We start from the raw sequence: 26,473 nt of genomic DNA, 5'->3' as shown, positions 1-26,473 counted from the left end.
AATAATATTCCATAAATGATCTATTCTTAACTTTTCTCATTTTAATGGACTAAAAACATGAATAAATCTACATTCATAAATCTAGGTGATTTCTCTATCAACTATATTGTGTTAGGTACATGATTCAAAATTTAATACATATGCCCACACACTTTTTGGAAAAATTGTTTAACCAAGCTCTCTCCAAAGTAATTATGACAAGAAACAAACTTTTACCAACAATCAGAACTTCCCCATAGCACATGAACTTCTCCCCGGCCATGATTTGTCTTCGAAATGGGAGTTTACCCAGGGATTAAGAACAACAAAGGCTGACATATTCCTCTCACTCCTGATCTAATCGAACTTATGCCGCTTGGGTCCTACGTAAGGAAGGAAATTTTGCTGCTAGGCTTATTCTCGAATATCAACAAGCTGTCTGCTAAAATTTGTCTTCACTCTTTTGCTGTGAGGCGCTCTATAAATTGGGATCCAAAACTTCATGGTTTAGCAAGTTGCAGACTAACGTTAGCCAGCTCTGCTTGTGTTAAAGCCAATTGCGATTGGAGCTCTGCTACTTGATTTTGGAGATCATTGATTATGCCCAGGCAGCCATGTACAGGATCCCGAATTCTTTGGCTTGCTTCGTACACCAAGCTGCATACGGCATCACCTCTCTGCTCGGCCGGAAGGTCCTGCAACAACGTAACGGATAATCACACCATAATCGAATTACCCAGGGTCTTTACTAATCTTAAAGCTGGAGAATCACTATGATAAGATCTGAACCAGAAACTACAAATTCTTACGGAGATTTTTTATTTTATAGAGCTCTATCTAACCTAAATCTAAATGTATGGTTGTAATTATTAGTTTAGATTGATCTTAATTCGAGATCTACTAAGCATTTAGAGAGATCAAAATCTCTCATTTTAGGAGATTTGATTCTTATAGGCCCATAGATCCATCCAAAATTAAAATAAGTATAAGCCAGTTTAATACACTTTTAAATAGACTATTTACACATGAATACTATGGGAAATACCATGGATTCTCATAAATTTGGAGCTCAAAAACCACTGATAATTTGACCAAATAAGTTTACCCTAACTAAAAAGGAAAAACAAAATTAAGAATGTACCATTTTTATTTTAAAATTATAATTATTTTATTTTTATTTGAAGTTTACTTTGATTATCCAACAAAATTGACCAAAAAATAATAATCTTAAACTTTTTTTAAAATAAAGCGATTTTTATTTTTATTTTTATTTCAGTTTTACTAAATTTGCAAGAAAAAATATAACATGCTTTACATATATAACTAGCTGGAGAGCATCTCTTAGCACAATCACATTGATTTTGAAATTTCACTTTTATATTTTATATGATTACACAAATTTTCTGTGAAATTGTAATTTATTTTAGGGATCCAAATGAGGTAGATATTGAAACTGACTTACCACCCACCTGGAATTATGGGAAAATCAAATACCCATTACCATTGATTACAGTCGGTTGAATTAAACTCTTGAATTTGGAAGAGACTAAATTTTACCACTAAATCACTATTTTTACATTTCGCCTAATACCTTTGTGCTGGTAGACTACATAATTTAGCTATAGAACGAACCTGCAGTAATTTGGTAACATGGCCATTTCCGAAAACCTTGTGTACCAACAGGAACTTCTGGGGATTGCTGTGAGGGAAATAAGGTGCGAGCACGCATTTCTGTGAACATTTCTTTTTCTGGATCTTGCAAGCAGCACACAGAGATATGTACGATGTTTGTGACTTGGAACCACTGACTTCCCTCATCTGCAAAACAATTATTCTGTTAGCAATACCTTTTACAACAATCTTTTTACCTCAGCAAAATATTATGCTACGAATTTTTTCACAAGTATTGATTACCTTTCACTTGCTGTATGAAGGCCCCGAATTTTTCGAACAGAACAGAAAACAGATAAAATGGAAGAAGCAAAGTTCATGCGAGGACGAACGTCGTAATTATAGGGAAATATAAAGCAAGTTTGAGATACAAGGAGCCCAGGAATAAGAGATGTGTACGCGTTGACGGGGAAGTCTAGATAATCATAGTCAATCCCGCGTTGTAAAAAGTACACGGAGGAAGCAGCGTGCAGGATTCCGCTGAGCCAGGTGGTTTAAGAGGACTAACTGTTGATTGTGTGGGATCCATTTGATCAAATTTTTCGTGGAAAATAATGGCCACAAAATTGTTGATTGTGTGGGATCCATTTGATCAAAATTTTCGTGGAAAATAATGGTCACAAAATAGTTGCTAGTTGAGGTTAAAAAAAGGTAATTGAGTCGAGAGATTCCTTCTACAATTCAGGTTCATGAAAATTGAAAATAAATCTATACCCAATTATGCCAAATATGAAAAAAAGTGATATCCTCTCTAATTGGTTTATGAGAAACAAAATAACCCTAGATGGCATAATCTATATTTGATACCTGTGGTGAGGGAATTTGTAAATTCAACCTATTATATGCCCAAAAGTGGGAAAAGTGGCATGTCGTAACCAGACTGTGCGATTTTGACGGATTTCATTGTCAAATTCGGTAACATATATTATCGAAAAGTGGGAAAAGAGCCCACGCGTTGGCCCTTTCCCGCACCGGCCGAAAATATCGGGAAAAAATGGTACCAATAGTGCCGATCGGTCCAAGTCTATTCATACGGTCAGACGGTCCGAATTCGACGGATGTCATAGTCAAATTCGACAAAAGAATTTATACCATATTTTGGAAAGTAAAGTCGGAAAAGCGTAAATATTTCGTCGTTGACTCGTTGTAGAAAACCATTGGTTTATGGCAGACATAACTGACCAACCTCCTGCTCTTTTCCCACGGACTAATATACTCGCATTTTGGGTTTGGGGAGGGAAGGAGAGCGTGAAGAAATTGTGTTAGGGAGCAGTTCTCTAAGTGTATATAGTTTTGCTCGGAATTGGATCACAAGTTTGTGAGGATCAAACCTTCACATATGGTCATTCAACCACAATGGCAAGAGACTTTTTTATAGATGACATAATTATCGCTGAAGTAAAAATATTACCACTTAAAGCAAGATTTTCAAAAGGTGTAGTTTAATAGATTACATAACATTGATGGAAGTATAATTTTCACAACCCTAGGTGTATTGTGATTTTTAATATTTTAAAATGATTTTTTGAATGCATAAATAGATTTAGCTTACAAAAAAAGTTGAGGAGTAGGTATTGTAGAAAGATTACACACAAAAAAACATTTGTATCTTTCACTCCACTCAAAACCAAATTACATGCCACATATATGGTGTTTATGAGATTCAACAATTTCCAAGTCAAAACATTGCTTGTTGAGAAAATATCTCAATAAAACTCAACAACCACAAACTAATCTTACCTATATGCTATTGTAAGCATTATTCCAAATAGCTCCCTGAAAAGTTCTTAAAACATTTGGATAATGTAGATTTCACAACTCAAATTTGTGATTCCAACAAATCTCCATCAAATTTTAGGCAAAATTAACAAAAATATATGCCAAAAAACCAAAATGAAAAAAATAAATGTCGTTGATAAAAACCTGAAAAATAAGGGTAAGGGAAAAGAGACTGGAGGTGCTTAGACCACCTTAAGCTTTTAGCATGAAGCCGATTGTCGCTATATGGATCTTTATTTGCAAGGTAGATCAAAACAAGCTTCCTACAGCTCATCATATAACTGTTAGATATCTTGTAACTATTGGATACAATGGTCACCGTGTTATGCAATAGTTATAAGAAAGCCTGTAGATGCACAAATTTGATTATTGAAGCTATCCGAGGTTGATCATCTACAAAATAATTATCTCTGGAGTAACAAAAGTACTCTCAAGAGCAAAGAGAGCTGAAATATTGGTTTTTTATGATCATGCTAAACATCTTATTCTAGAGAATGAAAGTTTTGGAGAGTCTATTCTTGACTTATTGACAAAGTTAAAACAAATAAAAGTATTGATGATTGTGATGACTTGCTATTTGGAAAAAAACTGAATTATAATATAGTATCATAATAATATATAATAACATTTTATTACAATAAAATAAATTTTTTTTTCAAAGATTTTAAAAAGGTTGTAAGTTGTTGTTAATACTATTAAATCATAATTCGTTGGGATCTATAAAAGACTTTATTGACCCTAAGGATACGAAGGGTGTCTATCTTATTCCCTGCTCCTGTGGTATTCCCTATATTGGGGAAACAGGTAGCTCTATTAAACAGAGAGCATGTTGCAGATAGATGCAGATATTAGAGACAATAAATCCTACTCATCATCGTGCAGAGAACATGCAGAGAAAACAAAGCACAATGTTTGCATTGAAGAATCTAAAGTCATTGTTAGGATTGATCATTTCCACCATAGGAAGCTTAGGGAAGCCATTGAGATTAAAAGGCATGCCAAAAATCTCAATCAGGATGACGGTTGGAAATTAAGTAAGAGTTGGATAAGAGCTAGATTCCGGCTCACACTTCTTGATTCCTCCCTCTTTGCTCCTTGGTTAATTTTATTTTTATTTCTAGCTTATTTTTAAGTTTTCATTTTTTTTGTACTATTGTTTTCTTTCGTTCATCTAATTCTTGATGCTTTTTTCTTCTTTCCTCATTTCCTTTTTATTCATTTTTTGTATCTATCTTGTTTCCCTTCATGTTTTCTAATTTATAGAAAATTTGAGTCTTTCTGTAACTTTTATTTTATGCGATATTATTATTAGATCCCTTAATATATCTAATATATGTATATAACTTCTTATTTTTAATTAGTAACCTTTTTTTATTTATATTTTATAAAACCTATTCTTTAGCTTGAACTCTATACCGTGACATTAGGTATATATTTTATCTATTTAGATTAAGTTAACCCCAGTGATAACCTTTTTATTAATTGATAATATCTAATTAGGTATTAAAACATTAAAACAGAATATTTAGTCAAAAATAAATTTTAAAACTTTGATAAAATAGTTTACTAAACTTATTCATTGAAATATTAATTAAAATATTTTATAAAAGCTAGTTTTTAAATAAATATAGATTATTTTAACACTTTAATTAATTATTAAAATTAATATTAGTCCTAACAGCGAGTTTCTAAATAAACATATAATATTTAATTATTTTATATTTATTTTTAATAATTTATTAATAAAAAACTCCACACTTCTAATAATTAATAATATTTTACTTACCTTATTAATTAATAATAGTCCATTTGCGTTATTAACTAATTTAACGGCTAGTTTTCAACAACTAATTCACCTTGCTTTGAGGATGGATCATATTAGTTGGTTAGAAAAGTCGAACCAATATTATGAATCACAAAAATGTTAAATCTAACAATCTCAATAATACATTGGTTCCTCCCATTTGAAATCCTTCCATTCTTTCTTTTGCTCACATCCCCACAAACAGCGCCGACCACGGGCTTATGACTCTGCCCTTTTATGACTTTCTCTCGCGTTGTCTATCGAGAGTCAGATTTAAAAGCTAGTTATTTAAAAAAAAAATAGTATAAAAATGTGATAACAATGTTTTAATTTTATTTTATATAATGGAAATAGATTTAGCATTATTAAAAAATCTAAAATATACAAAATTCTGAAACTTAATTATGGTGGCTCACATTTCTTAAAAAATTTAGAAAATAAAATTAAAATTTAGACCTAGTTAGGCTAAACTATTTCTCGCTAATCGAACAATTAAGATAATATAATTTAGATCTAGTTAGACTAAGCTATTTCTCTCTAATTGAACAATTAAGATAGTATATCACTGGTTTAAGTGGTAATTGAGAACGTCTTTTTGGAAAGCGCGTATTCTCTTTTGGAATTATGGTTATGTGCGTGAAATTGGAATTGGTATCTATGAAATAGTTTTTATAAAGCAATGACGAATAAGCTTGAAAGAAACCAATTCTATTTGTTTTACTTTCAAGTTTTGTTCTTTTCTGATTGCAAATATATAGGTTAAAATTAAAGTTAAGGTAGAGATCAAATTAGTATATGAGATTTTTTTATTTATAAGATAATGGACTTATTTCCGCACATTGATTTGATTGTTAAAGTTTATGAAAATATATATACTTTATTTTTTCTTGTTTTGAACATGTGACTTTTTAAGAGAAAACACATGTTCTTAATCATTAGACCGACTCCAATAGAATACCAATGATTTAAGTGAGAATTGAAAATGTTATGAAAAAGTGCTTGCATTTTTTTTAAAATTATATTTATATACTTGAAATTGATATAACTATGAAATATTATAAAAATTATAAAAATAATGATGGATAAAATAAAAAAGCAAATTCTATTATTTTTTATTTTTACCTATACTATTCAAAATTATTTTAATAAATAATATAACAAAGTGTGATATTTAATGTTTATTATAAAAATTTAAAAATACTAGTTTTTTATACCATTTGTGTATAAGTTTTGATTGATGTAAGGAGTGGACATGGTTGATTGTGTATGAAGAATCCACATTCAACAATAGATTTTTTTACTATTTATGTAAAATGAATAATTGATTTTTTAATTACAATTTGTGTCCAAAGCTTCAATTGACGACACTTATTTAAGTATTACATTAAATATATGTGTTCTTTGTCAGGAAATTGAGGGGAGTGGAGATAGTCATTTGTGTGAGTAACATGATGCAATTGGCCATATTACATGTTGTGTCATGGCCTTTGCATCTAGAAGAGGTGATCTTGTTCCCTTGGTTTGGTGAGTTGGTGTTTGTGAGTGCAAGGTGTATAGGGTAGTGTAAGGCATTTGCTTGCCACTTTCCTTTGACTTCAATGGATAGTTTAAATGCCCTTTTGTAACCCTAGTTAAGGGGAAAATGTTAATTGAGTTTAAGTGTATACTAAGGAAAAGGAAAGGAAACTTATAATGATGAACCCTTAGTAACAATAAGTACATTAGGAAGATCTTATCATGAAAAATGGGTGGCAACAACCCCTGAATTGTAGTATCTAGAAGCATCATTTTTAATGAACTAGACCTAAGTCCTTTAGAGTGGTGTGCCTAAGAGGGTGACAATGTCACTTCCATTAGAATTTGTTGTGTCAATGATGAGGCATTATTAACAAGTTGGATTGTCTAAAAATGTAGCATTGATTGGTTGATAAAATATATCTAATGCCAAATATCTCAGATACTAATAGTAACTACAAGGATACAAAGATAATGTGAGGAGGACATTAGAAAGAGATAAAAGTTGCTTGATTGTTAAGAGGGAAGTAAATGGAGGTAGACAACACATCCCATTCAAAAGTAAAATGATCTATGATGGCTTATCACTCATCTTGGAGAGAAAATTAGAATAAAAATTGAAATGAGTTGATATAATCAATACAGAATAGGAAACAAACATTCTACCGCTTCCCAACCACATTTTTGACATAAATTTAATTAATAATTCCTAATAAAAATAACCCTACTAACATTTTACAATTTCACTCATCAAAAACTACAATTTAAATATAAGACAACTTTCTTAATAAAAATAAATAAATTTACTATTTGAACACATAAAAATATGATTTAAACTTACTAACTCTAATGAGAAGAAATAAACCATATATAATTTTAATAAAAACATTCAATATCATATATACTTATATATCATCAATTTTAAAACATCTTTAAATAAAACTATATATATTCCTAATATACAACCTTAAATATGTTTTTGTAGATTGGATATTAACCCAAAACTTTTTATTTGTCATAAATAAACATAGTAAATATGCACCAATAATCACATTTTTGTTGGATAAAGATGCTCACCTTTAAAGAGTAAACAGTTGTAGTTAATCATTTAAGGTCCTCGTTTTGAACTATAGTTAATCAATTATGGTCCGCGTTAACAAGTTAAACACAGCACTGTCCACACTTGTGTCAAAAAGTAATATTTAACTAGAATTTGCACCGAGAGGCGCAAAGCAACGCTAATAGGATATGTGGACCCTGATTTCATCCCTGTTTCAGTCAAACAGAGCTTACTAGGAAGTGACAAGTGGTAGACGAGGAGTGGTATCAGAGGTATGGATATTGGAACTTTTAAAATGAGACCAGATGAAATACTTGCGATATTGAGTAGCTCTGAATAGTGGCTTTTAGCTTATAAAGCAGATGTGTCTTTTCACAAAGTGGCTATAGTTTATTGATCAGAGAATTTTCCAATACCAAAGTCCAATAACATTGGCCCTTTATAATAATAAAAGTATTATATAACCAAAGTCCAAAATATATAAAGTGGTTGTAGTTTATCAGAAGTACAAGATCTTCCAAAAGCGGCCCCTAGATTATCCCTGTAATCAGAATAAAACAGAGCAGTGAGCGTTTTATTATAAACCACACAAATCTTAACAAATCATAGAGAAAATCGTAATAACAACCTGAAACCTTAAGACAATATCTGTACAGACTATATAACATTGATCAAACCATAGTGTGACAAGTGGCAAGTGTAGATAGGTATCAGAGGTTTTGATATCGGAGGTTTTAACATGACACACTTTACAAATTTGTGATATTGCAAAGCTCCGACACAATGGACATGAAATCACATTAAAACATTATAATAAAGCTAATCGCATTTGGATATGATATCGGTGATCGTCGATTATCAGAGGTGACACTATATGAAAATTGCGATATGGGCGGATGCGATATCATGATGAACTCGTTTTAATAACGATATCAGGACCGTCACCAAATCGACGATCAATGATTTTAAGTTGTGACACAAAACAAAAGCGTTGATATGAGAAAGGACGCGATATTTCAATTAATCAAAATTTAAATTAAACTGGGTCTGTGTATAAGAGTTTTGAGAAAATAAGAGATTTTTGTGATATCGTGCATCGACAATCAGAGAAAATCAGAGATCAGAGGTGATATTATATCGATAATCAAAGGTTTTGTGATATCGCATATCAGAGGTTTGGAGTGGTATGCCTTTGAAGAGTTTTGATTCATCCGGATGCGATATATTTATAGAATGCAATTGATTATCAAATCGGGTTTGGGGGTTGAGTGACTAAATCGAAAAAGTTTTAATGGGACATTGTCGATGTAAGAGGAATAGCAGAAACGAAGGTGAAATGTGGGAAAGACGTGGGCCATATCGGAGGTTATGGATTATAGTGATATCAGAGTTTTGAAAGTATGCACCATAACCAAACTCTCGATGTAATATCTCCAATATATAAGTGTGCTTAGATGGTTTTTTTGTTATGATATATTAGATTGGGCCCAAACCTTTGGCATGACCACTTTGTAATATGATTTAGGCCTAGGGCCTAGATATGGTTCTTGGTCTCGGGGGCTATGTAAGTAATACATATTGTACAACATAAAAATATTATATACAAATACAAATGATTATTTACAAAATAGAAATAAAATTAATAAAATAAGAGGATAATGTACAATCTATAAGGCCAAAGCAGTTGAAAACATCCAATCGACAATTAGACGTCATTTACAAACCAAATGTCCAAATGAGATCAAACGAGTTATGATAGGTAGATAAGAACATATCAAACTCATTTAAGCAATCCATACTATCAAAATCAAATAGTAATAATAGCAATCAATCAATTAAAAGGGTCCCCATAATGAAATTTAAGTGAAAAATGGGGGGGTTGTGTTTTATTAACTCATATTCAAGCGTTTTGGGACATATGACTTAAAATGACAAGGTTAAAGAGATATGTTATTTGATTGATAGAGATATCGTCAAAATGTTTTGAAATGTTTATACCTTGAACTGAGTTATGAATTTCTGAGATATCAAATTTGTAAGTTGTTGTGTATTTCATACGCATAATTGTTGTTAATCTCACAGTGTTGTCTGAATGGTGGTTTTTTGCAATTTTAGGTATTTTTTCAAACTTATCTTTCATTAGAATTTCAAAACTACAATTCCACTACCCCAAAGTTGTGGTTTCATCTATTCATAACCACATTCTAAGCGGTTTGGGGGGTTTATAAATTGACCCAAATCAACAAGAGTCACAAAAATATTCACCGAGATTTAGCTGACATTTAAATTTTCCATTGATAAATTATCCATGTTATTTCAAACATAACCCTATTTAAAATTTCTTAAATTGATCTGATGACACTTTGATATCACTGTGTAATTCACTTGAATATCCTTGTATCCTTGTTTTAATTAGAAACATTTCACTTATTTTCGTTTCATTTCTTAATTCCTTAAAAGGATAAAATTTTAAGAAATTGAAATTAACCTTTTGAATATTTTATCCTTTCATTTTCTTCCCATCTCTTTTATATATAATTAATTTTAGTTTTAATTTAAAGTGAAAAACTATATAAAAAAAAACTGGATGCAAAAAAAGAATGGTTGGGAAATAATGTAGCTTCTCTTTTAATCATTTCCTTACTTTGATTTTAATCAAAGGGAATGATTAGAAAAAAAAATGTAACACAAAAGAAAAGTGGTTTTAGTTTTTTATTTTATGTCAAATATTTAATATATGTTTTTTATTTTCTTAAATTAGAATTAGAATTAGAATTATATTAATCTACATATATTATTGATGTTGATGATAATTAACATTTACTAAGGTTTAAAATTGATTTAATAGTATTGAAAAATATGTGAAACCAATCCCTTCACATCGGACTATGTAATTCCCTTGGCATCCTCCTACCATGGTTGATAGGTGGGTTCAAGGGGAAGTGCCCTTAAGTTCTAGCTTCTATGCACACATTTCATGAGTCTATATTTATTGACTTCAAAGGATATTGCCTCTAAGTTATAGCTTTCATGCACACACTTGATGAGTCTATATTTATTGACTTCAATAATGTGCACATGTATCCTTTTCAACGATTTATTTATATAAGAAAATACTAACTAATAATTAATATTACTATGTCTATGTGCCAACTATATAACATGTATTTAGAGATGGATATATACTTATAGTTATAAAATTGACAATAGATTTACTCACTAAAATTTACAGATATACATATTCTACCCATTTCTAATTTTAATTTGATAATAAATTTAATTATTAAAATTTACAAATATACACATTCTACCCATTTCTAATTTTAAACTTATAATTTTTCAAATGAAAATATAAAACTCATTTAATCTATACGAAAAATTAATTAATTAATATATATATATATATATATATATATATATATATATATATATATATTATTCATTACTTTACTTAATTTACATAGTAATATGTCTATCGCTATGTTGTGTTACTAACTAAAGTTGTATGTATTGGTATGGCATCCATGTTCTTTCAGTTTTCTAATGGCGTTAAAACAGATGGCACTTCTCCTTCAACATTTTCTTCAACTAGATAGAAATTATCCTTAAGTTGATTATGAAAATCCACTAGGTGCTCTTCTTCTCTCAATTTTAGTTGAGTGCTCTCGATCAGATCTAAGATTTCATGTTGTTTGACATTTTCCATCACATTTAGGATCTCTTGCTTGTGGGAAGTATCAAATAAATTCGAGATCTCTAACTTTTCAACATCACAACTGTCAACAATTCTTCGAAAATCATCCTTTGGCTTTGGAATTGTCTCTCCTTCCATGCATCTTTCGACATTTTCTGAGGTGTCTTTTTCCACTTGAGAATTCTTATGATCAATATCTTCTGAACCTCTGCAACCTGGTTCAAAGGATGCATATGTCACCTCTGATTTCTTCGTGGTTCCTTCTGTGCAACCAATATCATCTCTTTGGGCATGATCATCGATTTGTGAATGATTCAGCTTGGATGGTGGATTGAAGGTGATTGTTCAAACAAGTGCTCAACAAAAATGAATTGCACACAGTTCGTTTCTCCAAACACAGGAAATCCAATGCATAAATGCTCCTGTAATGATGACTTCATTGGAGATGGATATTTACAGGGCGATGGATGTCGCAAAGGTATATTTGAAAAAAAAAATCCAAATGTGTTGAATGTTGTCAATATAATTTTGTATATTTATAAAACTTAGTTCATTATGAATGTCTTTTGAAACATTGTAAACTTCACAACTAAGTCCCACCTTCAATTTTTCCCATTAAATTTGAAATTCATGAAAAGTAAACTTCGTACAAATCAACCAATTAATCTAATTAATTTGTTTAATTTTTTAATTTACTTCTCAACAAGATGCTTTTTCTTTTTATTTCAGGATATTTGGATCTTTGTTATCCATCTATTATACCATAAATGTACCTACTCTGATGATCGAGAGCCCTATTAATTCACTGTATCATCACAGTAACACATATATCACTTTATATGTTGTAAATGACTCCATAATATTAGAATGCAGAACGGATTTTTTGTTTGTTTTTGTTAAATTTTTATTAGTTGAAAGGTATATTTAAAACCCATGAGATGGTTAAGAGTAAGTCAAAGAAACCAATGCAATAGCAGTGTCTCTCATTCAATAAGGTTTGGATGAGAGCATTGTTCGAAAAATTGTGGTAGCAATTAGGTCCAATGAAAATTGGGATATTCTGGAGATAGCATAAAATCAAAAGGGGAACAACACCCATTAGTATCAACCACCTGAATCACAACATTATAGTCATTGATGAAGTAATTATTGTAACAAAAGAAGATAAACAAGACATAGAGACGATAGTTGTTTGTCCTCAACATTGCTAACAAGTTTTTAACTTCGTAAGAAATGCAAAGCATGAACATGGTTGATCCCATTTTGTAGATGCAAGTGCAGATGATCAAATTGAAATTGATATCAAGTATTATAAGTTTACTGAAGAAATTTAAACTAACAAATCATTATCTTATTATAAAGCCACATAAACATTAAAGCTACAATAATTAGTGTTAAAATTATTAGCAATTATAGTTAAGAGAAAATGTTGAAATATGGTAATTATTCTAATTAATCATAAATAAAATAAAGTAATTGACTTAAGTCATGAAAAGTCCCACCATAATGGAAACAATGACATGACATTGATATTAATATGGGTTTTTCATATGGATTCATTAAGGTATAAATGACTTTAGTTGTTTCCTCAATTCTTCAATTACCAATTTAACATTCATATGAAATTATGACCAATTTAACTTAAAGTAAAATTAAATATATGAATACTATTTCAATGAAAGTTTATGGAATCCCTATGATAATTTCACCATTCACATGAAATTATAGATATATCTATATAGAGACACACCTCATTGCACAATTATTAAACTGGAGTATGGGAACAAATTTAAAGTAGTGTATTGCTCGGGGTTGAGAGTAACTGTGAACAATTTTGAATTAATGTAATGAACAAGAAATATTATTATATGTAGCACTTGGTATGTAAGAGATCGAGATAACACTTCCTCCAATGTAGAGTTGTAGGTTATCATTTTCAGCTCATTATTCAAATAACAAAATACCAATACAGACTAAAGGATAATTTTCAGATCCCAACAACTTCCTTCATCTCATGAAAGCAATGAACGAAGCACTGGGAGAGCAGGCCTGCATCTACATATCCTTTTGCAGCTATGATCTACACCCTCAACTTACCCATGTAGCTTGTACTCGTCACAAGAAGTGCCTGCCATGTTCAAATCGAATGGATAAAGGAAAATCACAGATTTATGATACATTAATTTCCAGATAAAACAAAAGAAAGGGCTACATCGAACCTGGGGCACACCAGATAGCGAGAAATATAAAGTTTTAACCATATTTCCAGCGAGGGATATCTGTTCTCCCGGCCTGACCATATTTGTCACATTAAGCATGGTGTTTGTAAGGGTTTTGTACATGCATTTAGCTGATGCCTATTACAACAAAAACATTCCATATCATAATAAGCACCTCAGTTTCAGGTTTTCTTCTGTAATCTCTCCCACAGATGCCAACAATAATATAATAATAATTGATGTACTCATGTACCTGAGGTCCTTTCACTTTTGTTACATAGCCCAGATCTTTGCCCATTATGAAGATTGCCAATGACATTTTCTTTCTATCTAGATTTTCTTTTACATTACGAAGAATGTCCAGAGGATTATCCAACTTCTCCATCGATATTCCAACATGTAAAAACCCAAATCTGTTTCCCCAAGGTGCTTTACTGTTGGGTTTAACCATCTGGTTCAAATCCAACGCATTTCCATGTGTTACCAACATTCATTTGAGTAGAAAAAAAAAAAAAAAAAAAAAAACACTTAATTCCTTTCAAACTTTGATGGAAACCAAATCTTTACTAAATCATATCTTGGGGAAAAGCTTGGCTCTAGTGTTCATCGAGACCAACACCGTTAATCTCAAGTTTTCTACTGCCCCAACAATTTTCTCATCTACATTCAAAATCTCAACTATTAGGAATTAGGCAGTGGAAATACATAAATGAGAAAAAGAAAGAAAAAGGGATTAAGGGTTTGGGGTAACCGAGAGTAATCCGCAGGTAGCGTTGAAGTCCATAAAATATGATGCCCATTAGCACATCATTCACGGTCTGTAAAACAATGCAGTAGGGTTCAGCAAAGCCAAATCCTAATTGTAAAAAGTTCCAAAATTAACAACAAACTGACAAATTACCCCTCCAACAGAATTTTTGATGTGTTGAATGTCTTCCATTGTGAAAGTGGCAGAAGACATGACTTTAGGCATCCACTGCACTCCAGGACTGATGTGAATGGAAAATTAGTTTTGTTGTGCTAAATTCATCTTTAGAATATGTAAAAATGCTTAAGGATTAATGAGGTTAATTGCAAGTTTTAACATGACTTTTTGAGTGTTTTAATGTAAATTTGATGTACAAATTAACATAAAAAAATGACTAAACAACAACATATAATAGACATGAACATCACCAAAACAGTATCATAACATCACATGATGAAGGAGTTCACCCCGCCTGGGCTACATCTCCTTGGTCCAGCTTCCAATGGATTGGCCCTCTCTATTATGCTCAAAAGTGTGAATACATTAGTTTACAATACTCAGATAGCTCTAAAACATGTTCCAATGGCTCCAGAATACCCAAAAATGTATGTCTAGCCTCTTTATGCTCCTGATTTGGTCAAAAACTAAAGAAGTTATGGCTTCCCCAAGTCTTTCTACTAATCACACCTCAATTTCCCCAAAATTCAGCACTATCCTATGAATTCGCCTCCAATTCCACTAACCGAGCGCTGATTTCGCCTAATTCCAAGTGAAATTGTCAGACGAATTAAATTCCCTATAAGGCCTTAATTCTGAAAATTTTGAACCACATGGGGGCCACATACCTAAGGCTAAGGCCAATGGCCCGCCCCCACTAGCCAGGCCCCCACTCTCCTCCACTGGTGGTCATGTTGGGTGGCACGCACCCAAGGGCTGGCCCTTTTCCTGGATGGCACGACATGTTGAGTTTAAATATATGCAGACAATGATATATAATAAGAACTATTCATATGGCATATTGGAAATGTCTTGGACTTGCAGTTTGGAAGTCGCAGGTTTGACCCCCGCCGCTGCTACTCAGACCTTAACCTGATTTTTGGTGGCCCTCGGGCTTCTAAGTGGCATCCTATGGTTGGCCACGAACCATCTAATAAAATTCGTCCAAAACTCCATCTAAGCACCTATCAGGTGGTAGCACACCATTCGCCAGAGATAAAATAGACAATTGCACAGTCACCCTGCCACGTAGGCATGCCCACTCAGTGCCACGTCAGTAGTACAGACTGCTGACTGGATTGTCTGCATTTTTTTTTTAAGTTCGCTTGTTTAGGAAAACAAACAAAACATGTTTCTGGGAACATACAGAGTTTGTTTCATGCAAAATGAGTTGCGTTGGATTCAGGATGATGAGCACTACGCGGTCATTCAAGTTCCACACTGATCTGACAACTTTGAATTTTGAACTATTTTTTGAGCACCTGATCATTCCTCCCCACTGGAATCTTTTGGACCCCAAAAGATCATTTTCAATTGTTCAACAAGTGAGGGTACAGTTCCCTCACCTTTCCAATCTTGATCCATTTGGCCTTGGAAGGATTTGTTCCTTTGAGCCCCACACAAAGGTAATCCACATTCCCTCATTTTGAAGACCTTTTTCTTCTATCAAGAATGGTGTCTTGTCGTAATTCATCAAGGTATTCAAGAGAGAAATCTTCAATAGACGAAATTTGAACATTCTCTCCTTGACCTTCAATCAAATGAGGCTCATATAACCTTAAATTTTCCACATTAACAACAACATAAATTTGCATATCTGAAGGAAAATCCAACCTGAAGGCATTGTCACCAATCTTTTCCAGAATTATGAATGGACCATATCTAATTGGTTTCAACTTTTTACCTTCTCCTTGGAGCCTCTCTTTGCTAATCTGAATCCAAACTTCATCACCGACTTGGAACTTGTGATCTACTCGATTCTTGTTGTGCCTTGCTTTGTACTTGCCTTGGCTCTTTTCCAGTTGTTCTTGAACTCTTTGGTGTACCAATTGGATTTGTTCAATGAACCTTCTTTCTTTGTCTATGTCACTATGACCATCAATAGCAACATCTTTCCAAAAAATAAATCCAAAGGAGACTTAGGCAAGTATCCCAAACATGCTTCAAATTGCGATGTTTGAGTTGAAGAGTGTTTGGCCCTGTTGTAAGCATGTTGAATGTAGTGAAAATGTTCATCCCACAACTGAGGATGCTTGTTGCAATACCCATGAAGAAGATAAATCATCGTCCTATTCACCACCTCGGTTTGACCATCTGTTTGCGGATGAAATGTTGTACTCTTTTTCAATTTGGTGTCCATGAATCCCCACAAGCCTGACCAAAAATTCCCAACAAAATGAGAATCTCGATCACTAACAATGAATGTTGGAAATCCAAAATGCACCAATACATTCTGAAAGAATAACTAAGCAACTTGTTTAGCTGTAATTTGCTTTTAACATGGCATCAAAATACACATTTTTCTTAACCTATCCACAACTACATACAAATAATCATGACCTCTTTTTGACAATGGAAGACCTCCTACAAAATCCAAAGAAACACTCTCCCATGGTCGTGAAGGTACTAGAAGTAGTGTGTACAATCCTAACCTCCTATTGCTAGGCTTACTGACTGCACATAATGAACATCCTTTAATAAAATGTGACACATTCAAGCATATGAGGCCAATAACAGTACCTTTGTAGATGTGCCACCATCTTACTTACACCAAAATGAATAACAATAAGAGAAGTATGTGCCTCTCTTATGATGTTGACTCTTTCTCCCTATGGAATACAAAGCTTACCAAGATGGTACAAAAATTTATCATGCAAATGATAATCTAATTCCTCTACTTGGTTACCTTGACTCAAGTTTGCATAAACATCCTGAAAGTCATTGTCTAATGCATACTCCTCAATGTAACTTTCATGCAAAAGAGAATTATGCTTGAGTAAAGTAGCTACACTAATAATAGGCCTAGAAAGCATATCAACAACTTTATTGTAGATACCTTTCTTATACCTTATTACCAAGTGGAATTGTTGAAGAAAACCCATCCATCGGAAGTGCCTTGATTGCTACAACTTAGATTAAGATTGCAAGTATTGCAATGGATGATGATCAGTGTGAATGATTGTTTCCTTACCCATCAAGTAGTGTTTCCACTTTTTCACACTTTGCACCAATGCATAAAATTCCTTGTCATATGTAAGATAATTAATCACTGCACCATTGAAATTTTTTGAATGAAAATAGATAGGCTTACCATGTTGCATGAGGAATGCACCCATGACATAGTCACTAGCATTAGTCTGGATCTTAAATGACTGTCTCAAGTCTGAAAGTGCAAGTACTAGGGCTGAACTAATATTTTCCTTCAATGCATCAAAGGCCTTTTTTTTGTTTTCCTCCCCACTGAAAAACCTTTTTCACACTAGTCAATGCATGCAAAGGAGCTGCTATAGAAGAAAAATTAGCAATGAATTTCCTCCAATATTGGGTTTCTCCCAAAAAACTTCTTACCTCAGTAATTGTCTTGGGCCTTGGCTAATTCAAAATGACATCAACCTTGGAGGGATATATTTTCAAATCACCTCCTCCAACAATATGAACCAAGTAAACTAAAGAAGTTTTTCCAAACTCACACTTTGACATTTTTAAATACAATTGTTCTTTCTTTAAGACATCAAGTACTTTTCTCACATGCATGACATGTTCATCACAAGATTTAGTTAAAATTAAGATGACATCTAAGTAGACTATAACAAACTTATCAATAAATGGCCTCAACACATCATTCATCACACACATGAAGGTAGCAGGAGCATTACATAAACCAAAAGGCATAACCAGCCATTCAAACAAATATTGTTTTGTCTTGAATGTTTTCTTCCAAATGTCTCCTTCAGCAATTCTAATTTGATGGTAGCCACTCCTTAAGTCCAACTTAGTAAAATACCTTGCATCTTTCAATTGATCAACTAAATCATCTATTCTAGGCAACGGGTAACTATTCTTTACCGTAATCTTGTTCAATGCACGGAAGTCAACACACATGCGCCATGTTCCATCCTTCTTTGGAATCAAAACAATAGGTGACCCTTGAATTTTCATTTTGATTTCTGTACTTTTCATCACTGACATCATATACATGCCAATGTTAGGAAGAGGACTATCTCGTTGCAATTGTATCTCATGTTGGATTCCTCTCTTGGGAGGCAATCCTTTGGTTCTTGAAACATCTCATCATATTGGTGAACAACATCAACCAATTCAGATTTCAATCTTGAGTCACAACCTTGAAAAGCTTCATTATCAATATCATTTTTGGGTTTGATCATTAGAAGCACAAAATTCTTGCTAGAATTTACTAGTCTTTTCATTTGCCCCGCATTTACAAGTGAAAGATTTAGTTTCTTGCTATGGGCTCTTACAATGTATTCTACTCCATCTTTGAACAAATGGTATTTGTTTTCATGTCTACAAAATATAGATTTTTTGTTATAAAGATACGGGATGCCCAAAACTATACCACACATGTCTAATGGCACAACATCAAGTTCCACTTCATCTATGAAATTTGCAGTAATGGCGAATTTCAGTCTACACTTTCTAGTTACTTGCAATTGTGCATTTTAACACACTCATCCTAATGGATATGGCTTTTGATGTGGAATGGTTTCCAAGTTTAAACTTTTGACAATGTTTTCAAAGATGAGATTGGCTTGAGAGCCAATATCAAAGAGAGTATCATTTTTTCTATGTTTTAAGATTACCCTTATGTGAAAAAGTTCTATCCTGTTCTTTTCATTTAGAGTTTCATTGTGTAAATTTGAAGTACTAGTGCTAGCAATCTATTATTTTCCTTTCATACCCATGGTTGTAATTTTAGTTTCATCACCCGAATCAGATCCAAATCCTGTTGAATGGTTGCAGTTGTCTTTTGTTTTCCCTTACTGTTGAATTTCTTTGGTTTCATCTCAGGATGAAGCTTCCAACAATGAGCTTCATCGTGACCCTCTTTGGAACAATGCTTGCATGTCAGTTTCTCTCCTTCCTTCTTAATGGATGCATTTTTCTTTCCTTTCCCTTTGAAACCCTTTTCTTTTCCTTTACCCTTAAATGAATTTTTATTACCATCTTTTGGAATATTTTTCCCTCTTGACTCAAGATGAGTGGCTTGCACACAAAGCTCACTTAGATTATTGGAATTAAACATAAGGATAATATGCCTAAGTTAACTGTGTAAACCCCCTATATACTTCAGCAAAGTGTCTTGTGATTGCAAATCTACACCTAACATTAGATACCTTCTTCTAAATTCTTGCGTGTAATCTTGCACATTTTGACCTTTAAGTTATCTAAATTTCTACCAATTCATGATGACTTTCTGCATATATGCTAGAGGGTAAAACTTTCTTTTAATTGCAACAATGAAATCATACCAAGAAATTGAGATCTTACCATGTTTTTTTATCTCTTCTTGTGTCTTGGCTTCCCACCATACTAGTGTTGCACCCTCTAGCCTCAAGCAATCTAGTTGAATCTTTATGTCAACATCTTGAAGATTTTGAATTATGCAATAGACCTCCAACTAACAAACCCAATTGTCAAGCTTCTCTGCATTCACTTCACCATTATATATGGGCAGTTCAAATTTAACATCAAGTTTTAAAGGTGTGTTTTACCAATTCCTTTTGAGGTATGTTGATGAGTATGAGTAAGGGTTTTATTAGTGGAAGAGAGTGAAGATTCTTGCGAAGATGAAGATGAAGATGATGGTGGAGAGGGTGGATGTTTACCTCCATTTCCATTACCTCCTTCTCCTGAAGAACCTTCTCCTTTTGGAGGCTTGGAGCTTTCACCCTGCAGTCTTGTATTCCTCTCTTCCTAGAGGAATTTTACCATCTCTGTCATGTCAAAGAAATCCTTCCTAAAAACCTTCTCATCCTCTGTAAAATGTACAGACCCTCCCTCATATGACTTGCTTACTGAAGCTTCAACTGCAATTTGAGGTAGAACTAGTGGTGGAGATTGTGGCAATCTTGCACTCCTTCTCCTTGACCCAACTCCAGGACCTTCAACCAACTTTCCTTCTCCTCTTTTGAGCTTCAACCTTGTAAGCATCACATTCACTTGCAAACATTTAAATCCTCCTTGCACAAAGAAAACTAGGAGCTCTGATACCAAACTTGATCTGAATGGCAAAATTAGTTTTGTTGTGCTAAATTCCTCTTTAGAATATGTAAAAGTGATTAAGAATTCATGAGGTTAATTGCAAGTTTTAACGTGAATATTTGAGTGTTTTTATGTAAATTGCATGTATAAATTAAAATAAAAAAAGAAATGACTCAACAATAACGCATAACAAACATGAATATCACATGATGAAGGAGTTCACCCTGCCTGGGCTATGTCTCCTTGGTCCAGCTTCCAATGGCTTGGCCCTCTCTATTATTCTCAAAAGTGTGAATACATCAATTTATAATGCTCTGATAGCTCCAAAACCTGATCCATTGGCTCCAAAATACCCAAAAATGCTTGTCTAACCTCTTTTTTCTCTTGATTTGGTCAAAAAATGAAGAAGTTATGGCTTCCCCAAGTCTTTCTGCTAATCACACCTCAATTTCCCCAAAATTTGGCACCATCCTACAAATTCGCCTCCAATTCTGCTAACCAAGTGTCGATTTCGCCTAATTCCGAGTGAAATTGTTGGACTGATTAAATGCCCTATAAGGCCTTAATTCCAAAAAAAATGGGCCACATGGGGGCCACGTGCCTAGGGCTATGGCCAACGGCCCCTCCCACGCCCGTTGGGCCCCCACTCCACTCCATTGGTGGTCTTGTTGGGTGGCACGCGCCCAAGGGCTAGCCCTTTTCCCTCATGGCATGACACATTGAGTTTAAATATATGTGGAAAACCATATATAATTTGAACTATTCGTATGGTGTATTGGCAATGACTTGGACATGGAGTTTGGAGGTTACGGGTTCAACCCCCGCCGTTGTTGCTTAGACCTTAACCCAATTTTTTCTGGCCCTCGGGATGCCATGTGGTAGCCACTGATTGGGCCACGTGGCATCCTGTGGTTTGCCACCAACCATCCAATAAAATTCATCCAAAATTCCACCTAAGCACCTGCCACGTGTCAGCACACCATTTGCTAGAGGCAGACAGACACTTTCACAATCACCCTACAACATAGGAATGCCTAGTCAACGCCACGTTAGTAGTACGGACTGTTGACTCGGTTGTCTGCATTTTTTTTTAAATTCGCTTGTCTAGGAAAATGAACAAAACATGTGTCTAGGAGCATATAGAGTATGTTTCACGCGAAACAAGTTGCACCGAATTCAGGATGACGAGAACTATGTGGTTGTTGAGGTTCCACACCGATTCAAAAATTTGAATTTTGAGCTATTTTTTGAGCACTTGATCAAGGACCTCCCCGAATTGGAAACTGACTGTCGTCCATCCATTTCAATCTTAATAAATTGTTGATCAAATCGAGTAGTTTGTACCACATTATAAGCACGATTGTGAAAACCTATTAGCGTACATCATGAATGGTCAACCCTGAATGGTGAACCCATGGATTTGGGATTTCTGAGATTCTGGGAAGAGCTGCACACATTCAAAAGTGGGAACACTGCGATTATCAGCCCTGGTAGAGCAGGAAAGAAATAAAGACATGAGAGAAGCTCCATCTCCTAGAGCATGATGCAAGTTAAGAATCATTGTCACTGATGTCGTGTTGGTCTTGTAGTTGAGAAAATGAAACTCCCACAGAGGACGAGAATGAGAAAGTCGCCTGCGATGCTATTGATGAGGAGATTTATCCTAATCAACATTTGGGGGTTACCACCCTGTCAAGACCTATAACTTAGATCTTTATCTTTTTAAATGGTGGTTCCAACTAGTATTATGGGACTAGTTACCCATTCACACAAAATTGTAATTTACAGGAATGAATGAAGGAAATATTAATAATCTTAAGCTAAGAATTGCATAAACTAATTTGTGATAATATAACTCTAAACTTATTAGCTATGTGTAACCATGCTTGATTGAGATAATATGCTTTCAAGGTTTTTCAGAATTACTCAGAAATATAGATTGATAAGAAAACTGAAAGTGAAAACTTCAAATGATAAAAGAAACTATGTTAAATAGTTAACAAGAGATATATTTTGGTAACAACATTCATATATCACTAAATGAATCTTTCAAAAATTGAACATCGTTTTGAATAATATCCTCAGTAGTGAAAAATATTAAACTGATACAATATACAAAGATGAAAGAATACACAATTCATTTGAAAATAGAACAAAGAAAATTGAGATAATAGTACCAAGATTAACACTGCTATGCCTTCTCCATAACTACGTAAGGGTTCCACATAAATATGAAAAGATCGCTTATAGAGAATAGTGCACTAATAACTGTCTTTTTTGAATTGAATTTTGAACCCTAATCTCATAATTGAGATGGGCATTAATACAATTTACAGTCATAACGATTTTCCCAAATCGCTCAACTAAAAATGACAGAAACAATAATTCCAATGGAGTAAGCTTTGGCCTAAACATGACAAATTCCCAAAATAAAATTTGAATTCGGTTCAACAAATTCTGAATTAGCCATAGGGTTGTTTTCATAGATCCCCGATTAGTCATCTGGAACAACTTCAGACTTTCTTTGGAGATGCAATGGTTAATTCGTTGAACAAAATCATAACAAATGGTCTTTTCCAGAATCGGCCCTGCAATCATCATCAGCGGTTCCATCGGCGGTTCCCAAATCATATAAATCAAAACGAAACGTAACCAATCACAATAAGACCCGATCATAATAATGGCTTATTAAAATTTGGGTGAAAACCAAAGCATGATAGATGGAAAGCGCAAGACATATTAGAGGAGTATGACTATCAGAAAATTTGAATGGATATATAACCAAAAATTACGATGACTGTCAAACATCTGATAGAGGGAGGATTTGAGCCATAATAAATTGAATTTTTGAAAGAAATCAGGTTCGGGGCGGTATCAGAGATTTAAACGAGGGTCATAACAAGAGTTTTGATGTGGTGGATCTGAGATCAGATTTAAATCAAAGATAAAGTGGGATTGGGTCCGGGCCTATCAGAAAATACGAGCACATCTGTTTGAAAAACACTAATGGTTGGGCAAAACCGATTCTTCATTTCACTGGAGTGTAAAACATATTGGGTCTGAGTATTGAGACATTGGTAAGCCTCAGAGCTATTACACGAGTGGAATCCCGAAAACTCAATGGCCGATGGATCCGATATCAACTTTAAAATGTGGTGAAAAATATCATCGGGTCCATCCAAGGGAGAGGTATTGAAATTTGGTATGGAAGTGCATTAAAAAAAACTCCGATATTTTTAAACAAAATATGATAGTTTTATGAAGTGGCATGTGGCTTTTGGATGGGGTATGGGAGAAATGGGATTCAAGCAACATTGTAATCTTGGGATGCAATAACATATGAATCCTTCGATAGTTCAACATTTTGATATGCCCCACACGCTTGGCCATCGAAGAGAATACGACAATGGATAGTCGGTTCGCTGGGCTCAGAAGCATAAACTCACAATATTTGACACGTGTCTGAAAAAAAGTATATTCGTTAGGCCGACGAATCTGCGACAGTGTCATGAGGAAGAACCTCACCATGAAAAGCCTATTGGCTTAACTATTAGTTTAGTGTATGGTGTTTAATATTCCCCTTCTCATTATTACATTCACCAATATTTATATTTTTTTTATAATTTATTTTACTTAATAATATTATTATTATTTTACATAGATAAAATGATTTGAGAAGTATGCTTAGAGCTTTGTTTTTTTTTTTTAAATTGACATTCTAGTGATAACCTAAATGCATTGATATGAATTAATATCACCCGATCATAGTCTTTGTAAGAGAATGAAAAAGAATAAATATATAACTTATTATTATTATTATAAATATTAACAACTTTTTAACCACCACTGAAATCTATATCCTTTAAAATCACTTGTAATATAGATAAACCCCAATATAAAAAGTTGCAGTTTAGCATAATTCTTCATTATAATTTCATTTCATGGAAGCTTTGGACCGGGACTTTGAGGTCATAGATATACTTATAACATTGATGGATTATTACATTAGCATTAAATATATAGAATTAAGATCAAGGTGAAATAAAAATAAATTTTGTATTTAAGACATTTGGATGTGTAATTATGTCGATAAATTTTTTATGTTATGATTATAAGTGAGAGACATTGATATATTTTCATTTTTTCTTTTATGTTTATAGATTATAGATGAAATTTCAAATATTAATTAGTTTGCATTGTTATATCTATGTTTATCTTTTCACATTTATTTAATTCAATTATCGAATTATCATGCAAATTATCAAATGACAAATGACATCATGTGAATAGGTAAGTCTATAGAAAATATGGTTGTGTAGAAAAATTAATTTTAAAAGTGAGAAAAATAAAAAAATCATGTATATCAACCACATTTACTAGTATAATTATGCAAAGCTTATATTCATTAATTTTATAGATATTTAATATATTTTTTTAGCAAACTCTGTCCTACACATAGATTTTGAAAAAATATCTAAATTCAAGATGGATGTTAATTATTATTTTTCCAATTATGACCATGTAGAATAAAAATAGGATAGTGGTAGTGTTGACAACATCATACTGAAATTTGTCCACAATATACTTAGAGAAATTAGTTGGAACCTTATGTTGAGATATTCTACAAGTAGAAAATTGAATGGAGCATGAAGAGAAAGAGAAATGGTTACAAATTATGTGACTGAAGTCCAATATTTTGAGGGAATCAGGATACCCTTCGAGGATGGAGGATGGCTTGCAGTATTAAATAGAACAAGGAGAAGGCAATGCATGTACTTGTTAAGGTATTGATGTTTGGCAATGCATGTACTTGTTAGGGTAATAATATTTGTGCTTTTGTGTTTGTAAGGGCAGTAACGTTTGGCAAGGCACATCCTTGTTAGCGTGCTAAAGCTTATGTTTTTATTGTCTTTGCACGGTACAAGAATGAACCCAATGTGTCTGTTAGAAACGACAAATCCATTACATTGTTGTTTGAAAAGGCCTGAACTACAGTAAATATTATCAAGCCAATGCAAAAGGTATAATTTTCTAATTAATGTAAAAATGATAAGAATGGAAAATGAAATCTAAAATTGGAATGAACTCTCTGTATACTAATAATCCATGTCATTTGAAAGTGTGGGTATCTACAATCACCTAAATCAAATAGATTTCCCTATGTCTTAAGATTCATGTCATTGGATAGTGAGAACGTTCATAATTACTTGAACAAGATCATTTTTTCTAAGTATTTATTATCCATGCTATTTGCTATTTCATAATTATAATACTTCATTTGGTGACTACCATACCAACCTATGGGCTCTCCTCAACCTATGGTGCATGTTGCAATTCGAGGATCTTCCACACTAAGCTCCATTTGCACCTACTTACCTTGACTCACATTTTACCTATGATTCATTCCTTAGAATATGTATTTTGATTGATTGTGTGTTGTTAATAATGTTTTTGTGCTCCCTCTCATTTTCTTGCAAATATATATGCACTCCTGCTCACGCAAAAAGGTTCATGACTCTTCATATGTTTTGGGCCAATCTTTTAGTTCCTTGTTGCATGCATGGTGGAATACCCAGATTTTTCTATGTCCACATGAGGTTCCCTCACCAAACCTACCATGTATGTCTGGATTTTCCACTCATTGAGTTGATGTGCATTGTCTATGCTTGTGCATCTATCCAAATTTTCATGTGTACCCTCATCCACTGACCTATCAAACCATCTCACATTGGTTCATGTGTTCTACTCCCTTATCCAACCCACAAGTGTACCCATACATACCATG

At 33.3% G+C, this 26,473-nt stretch overlaps 2 protein-coding genes across 2 annotated transcripts; both read right to left on the bottom strand.

Moving 5' to 3' along the window:
- Positions 1-222: 222 nt before the first annotated feature.
- Positions 223-1,976, bottom strand: LOC149219360 (LOB domain-containing protein 4-like). Its single transcript, XM_089382580.1, has 3 exons — positions 1,894-1,976; positions 1,612-1,797; positions 223-674 (listed from the first exon to the last, which is right to left on the bottom strand). Exons 2-3 carry the CDS (start codon positions 1,795-1,797, stop codon positions 480-482), a joined length of 381 nt encoding a protein of 126 aa, XP_089238706.1. The 5' UTR covers positions 1,894-1,976; the 3' UTR covers positions 223-479.
- Positions 1,977-13,582: 11,606 nt separating this feature from the next.
- Positions 13,583-14,106, bottom strand: LOC149219359 (wax ester synthase/diacylglycerol acyltransferase 5-like). Its single transcript, XM_089386802.1, has 3 exons — positions 13,975-14,106; positions 13,722-13,859; positions 13,583-13,630 (listed from the first exon to the last, which is right to left on the bottom strand). Exons 1-3 carry the CDS (start codon positions 14,104-14,106, stop codon positions 13,583-13,585), a joined length of 318 nt encoding a protein of 105 aa, XP_089242928.1.
- Between the last annotated feature and the right edge of the window lie 12,367 nt (positions 14,107-26,473).

Source organism: Pinus tabuliformis, chromosome Q, assembly GCF_031772625.1.
Source record: "Pinus tabuliformis cultivar Carrire ecotype Pingquan chromosome Q, CPIR1, whole genome shotgun sequence".
NCBI classification, from domain to species: Eukaryota; Viridiplantae; Streptophyta; class Pinopsida; order Pinales; family Pinaceae; genus Pinus; species Pinus tabuliformis.
This window is presented reverse-complemented; position numbering and strand designations above follow the sequence as displayed.

Bases quoted from the DNA above. Each gene is read 5' to 3' on its own strand.
- LOC149219360 (XM_089382580.1), bottom strand. From the start codon at position 1,797: ATGAGGGAAGTCAGTGGTTCCAAGTCACAAACATCGTACATATCTCTG. The intron at 675-1,611 runs GTTCGTTCTATA...ACGTTGTTGCAG, and splicing joins ATGTTACCAAATTACTGCAG to GACCTTCCGGCCGAGCAGAG.
- LOC149219359 (XM_089386802.1), bottom strand. From the start codon at position 14,106: ATGGAGAAGTTGGATAATCCTCTGGACATTCTTCGTAATGTAAAAGAA. The intron at 13,860-13,974 runs GTACATGAGTAC...TTGTTGTAATAG, and splicing joins CAAAAGTGAAAGGACCTCAG to GCATCAGCTAAATGCATGTA. The intron at 13,631-13,721 runs GTTCGATGTAGC...TGAACATGGCAG, and splicing joins CGCTATCTGGTGTGCCCCAG to GCACTTCTTGTGACGAGTAC.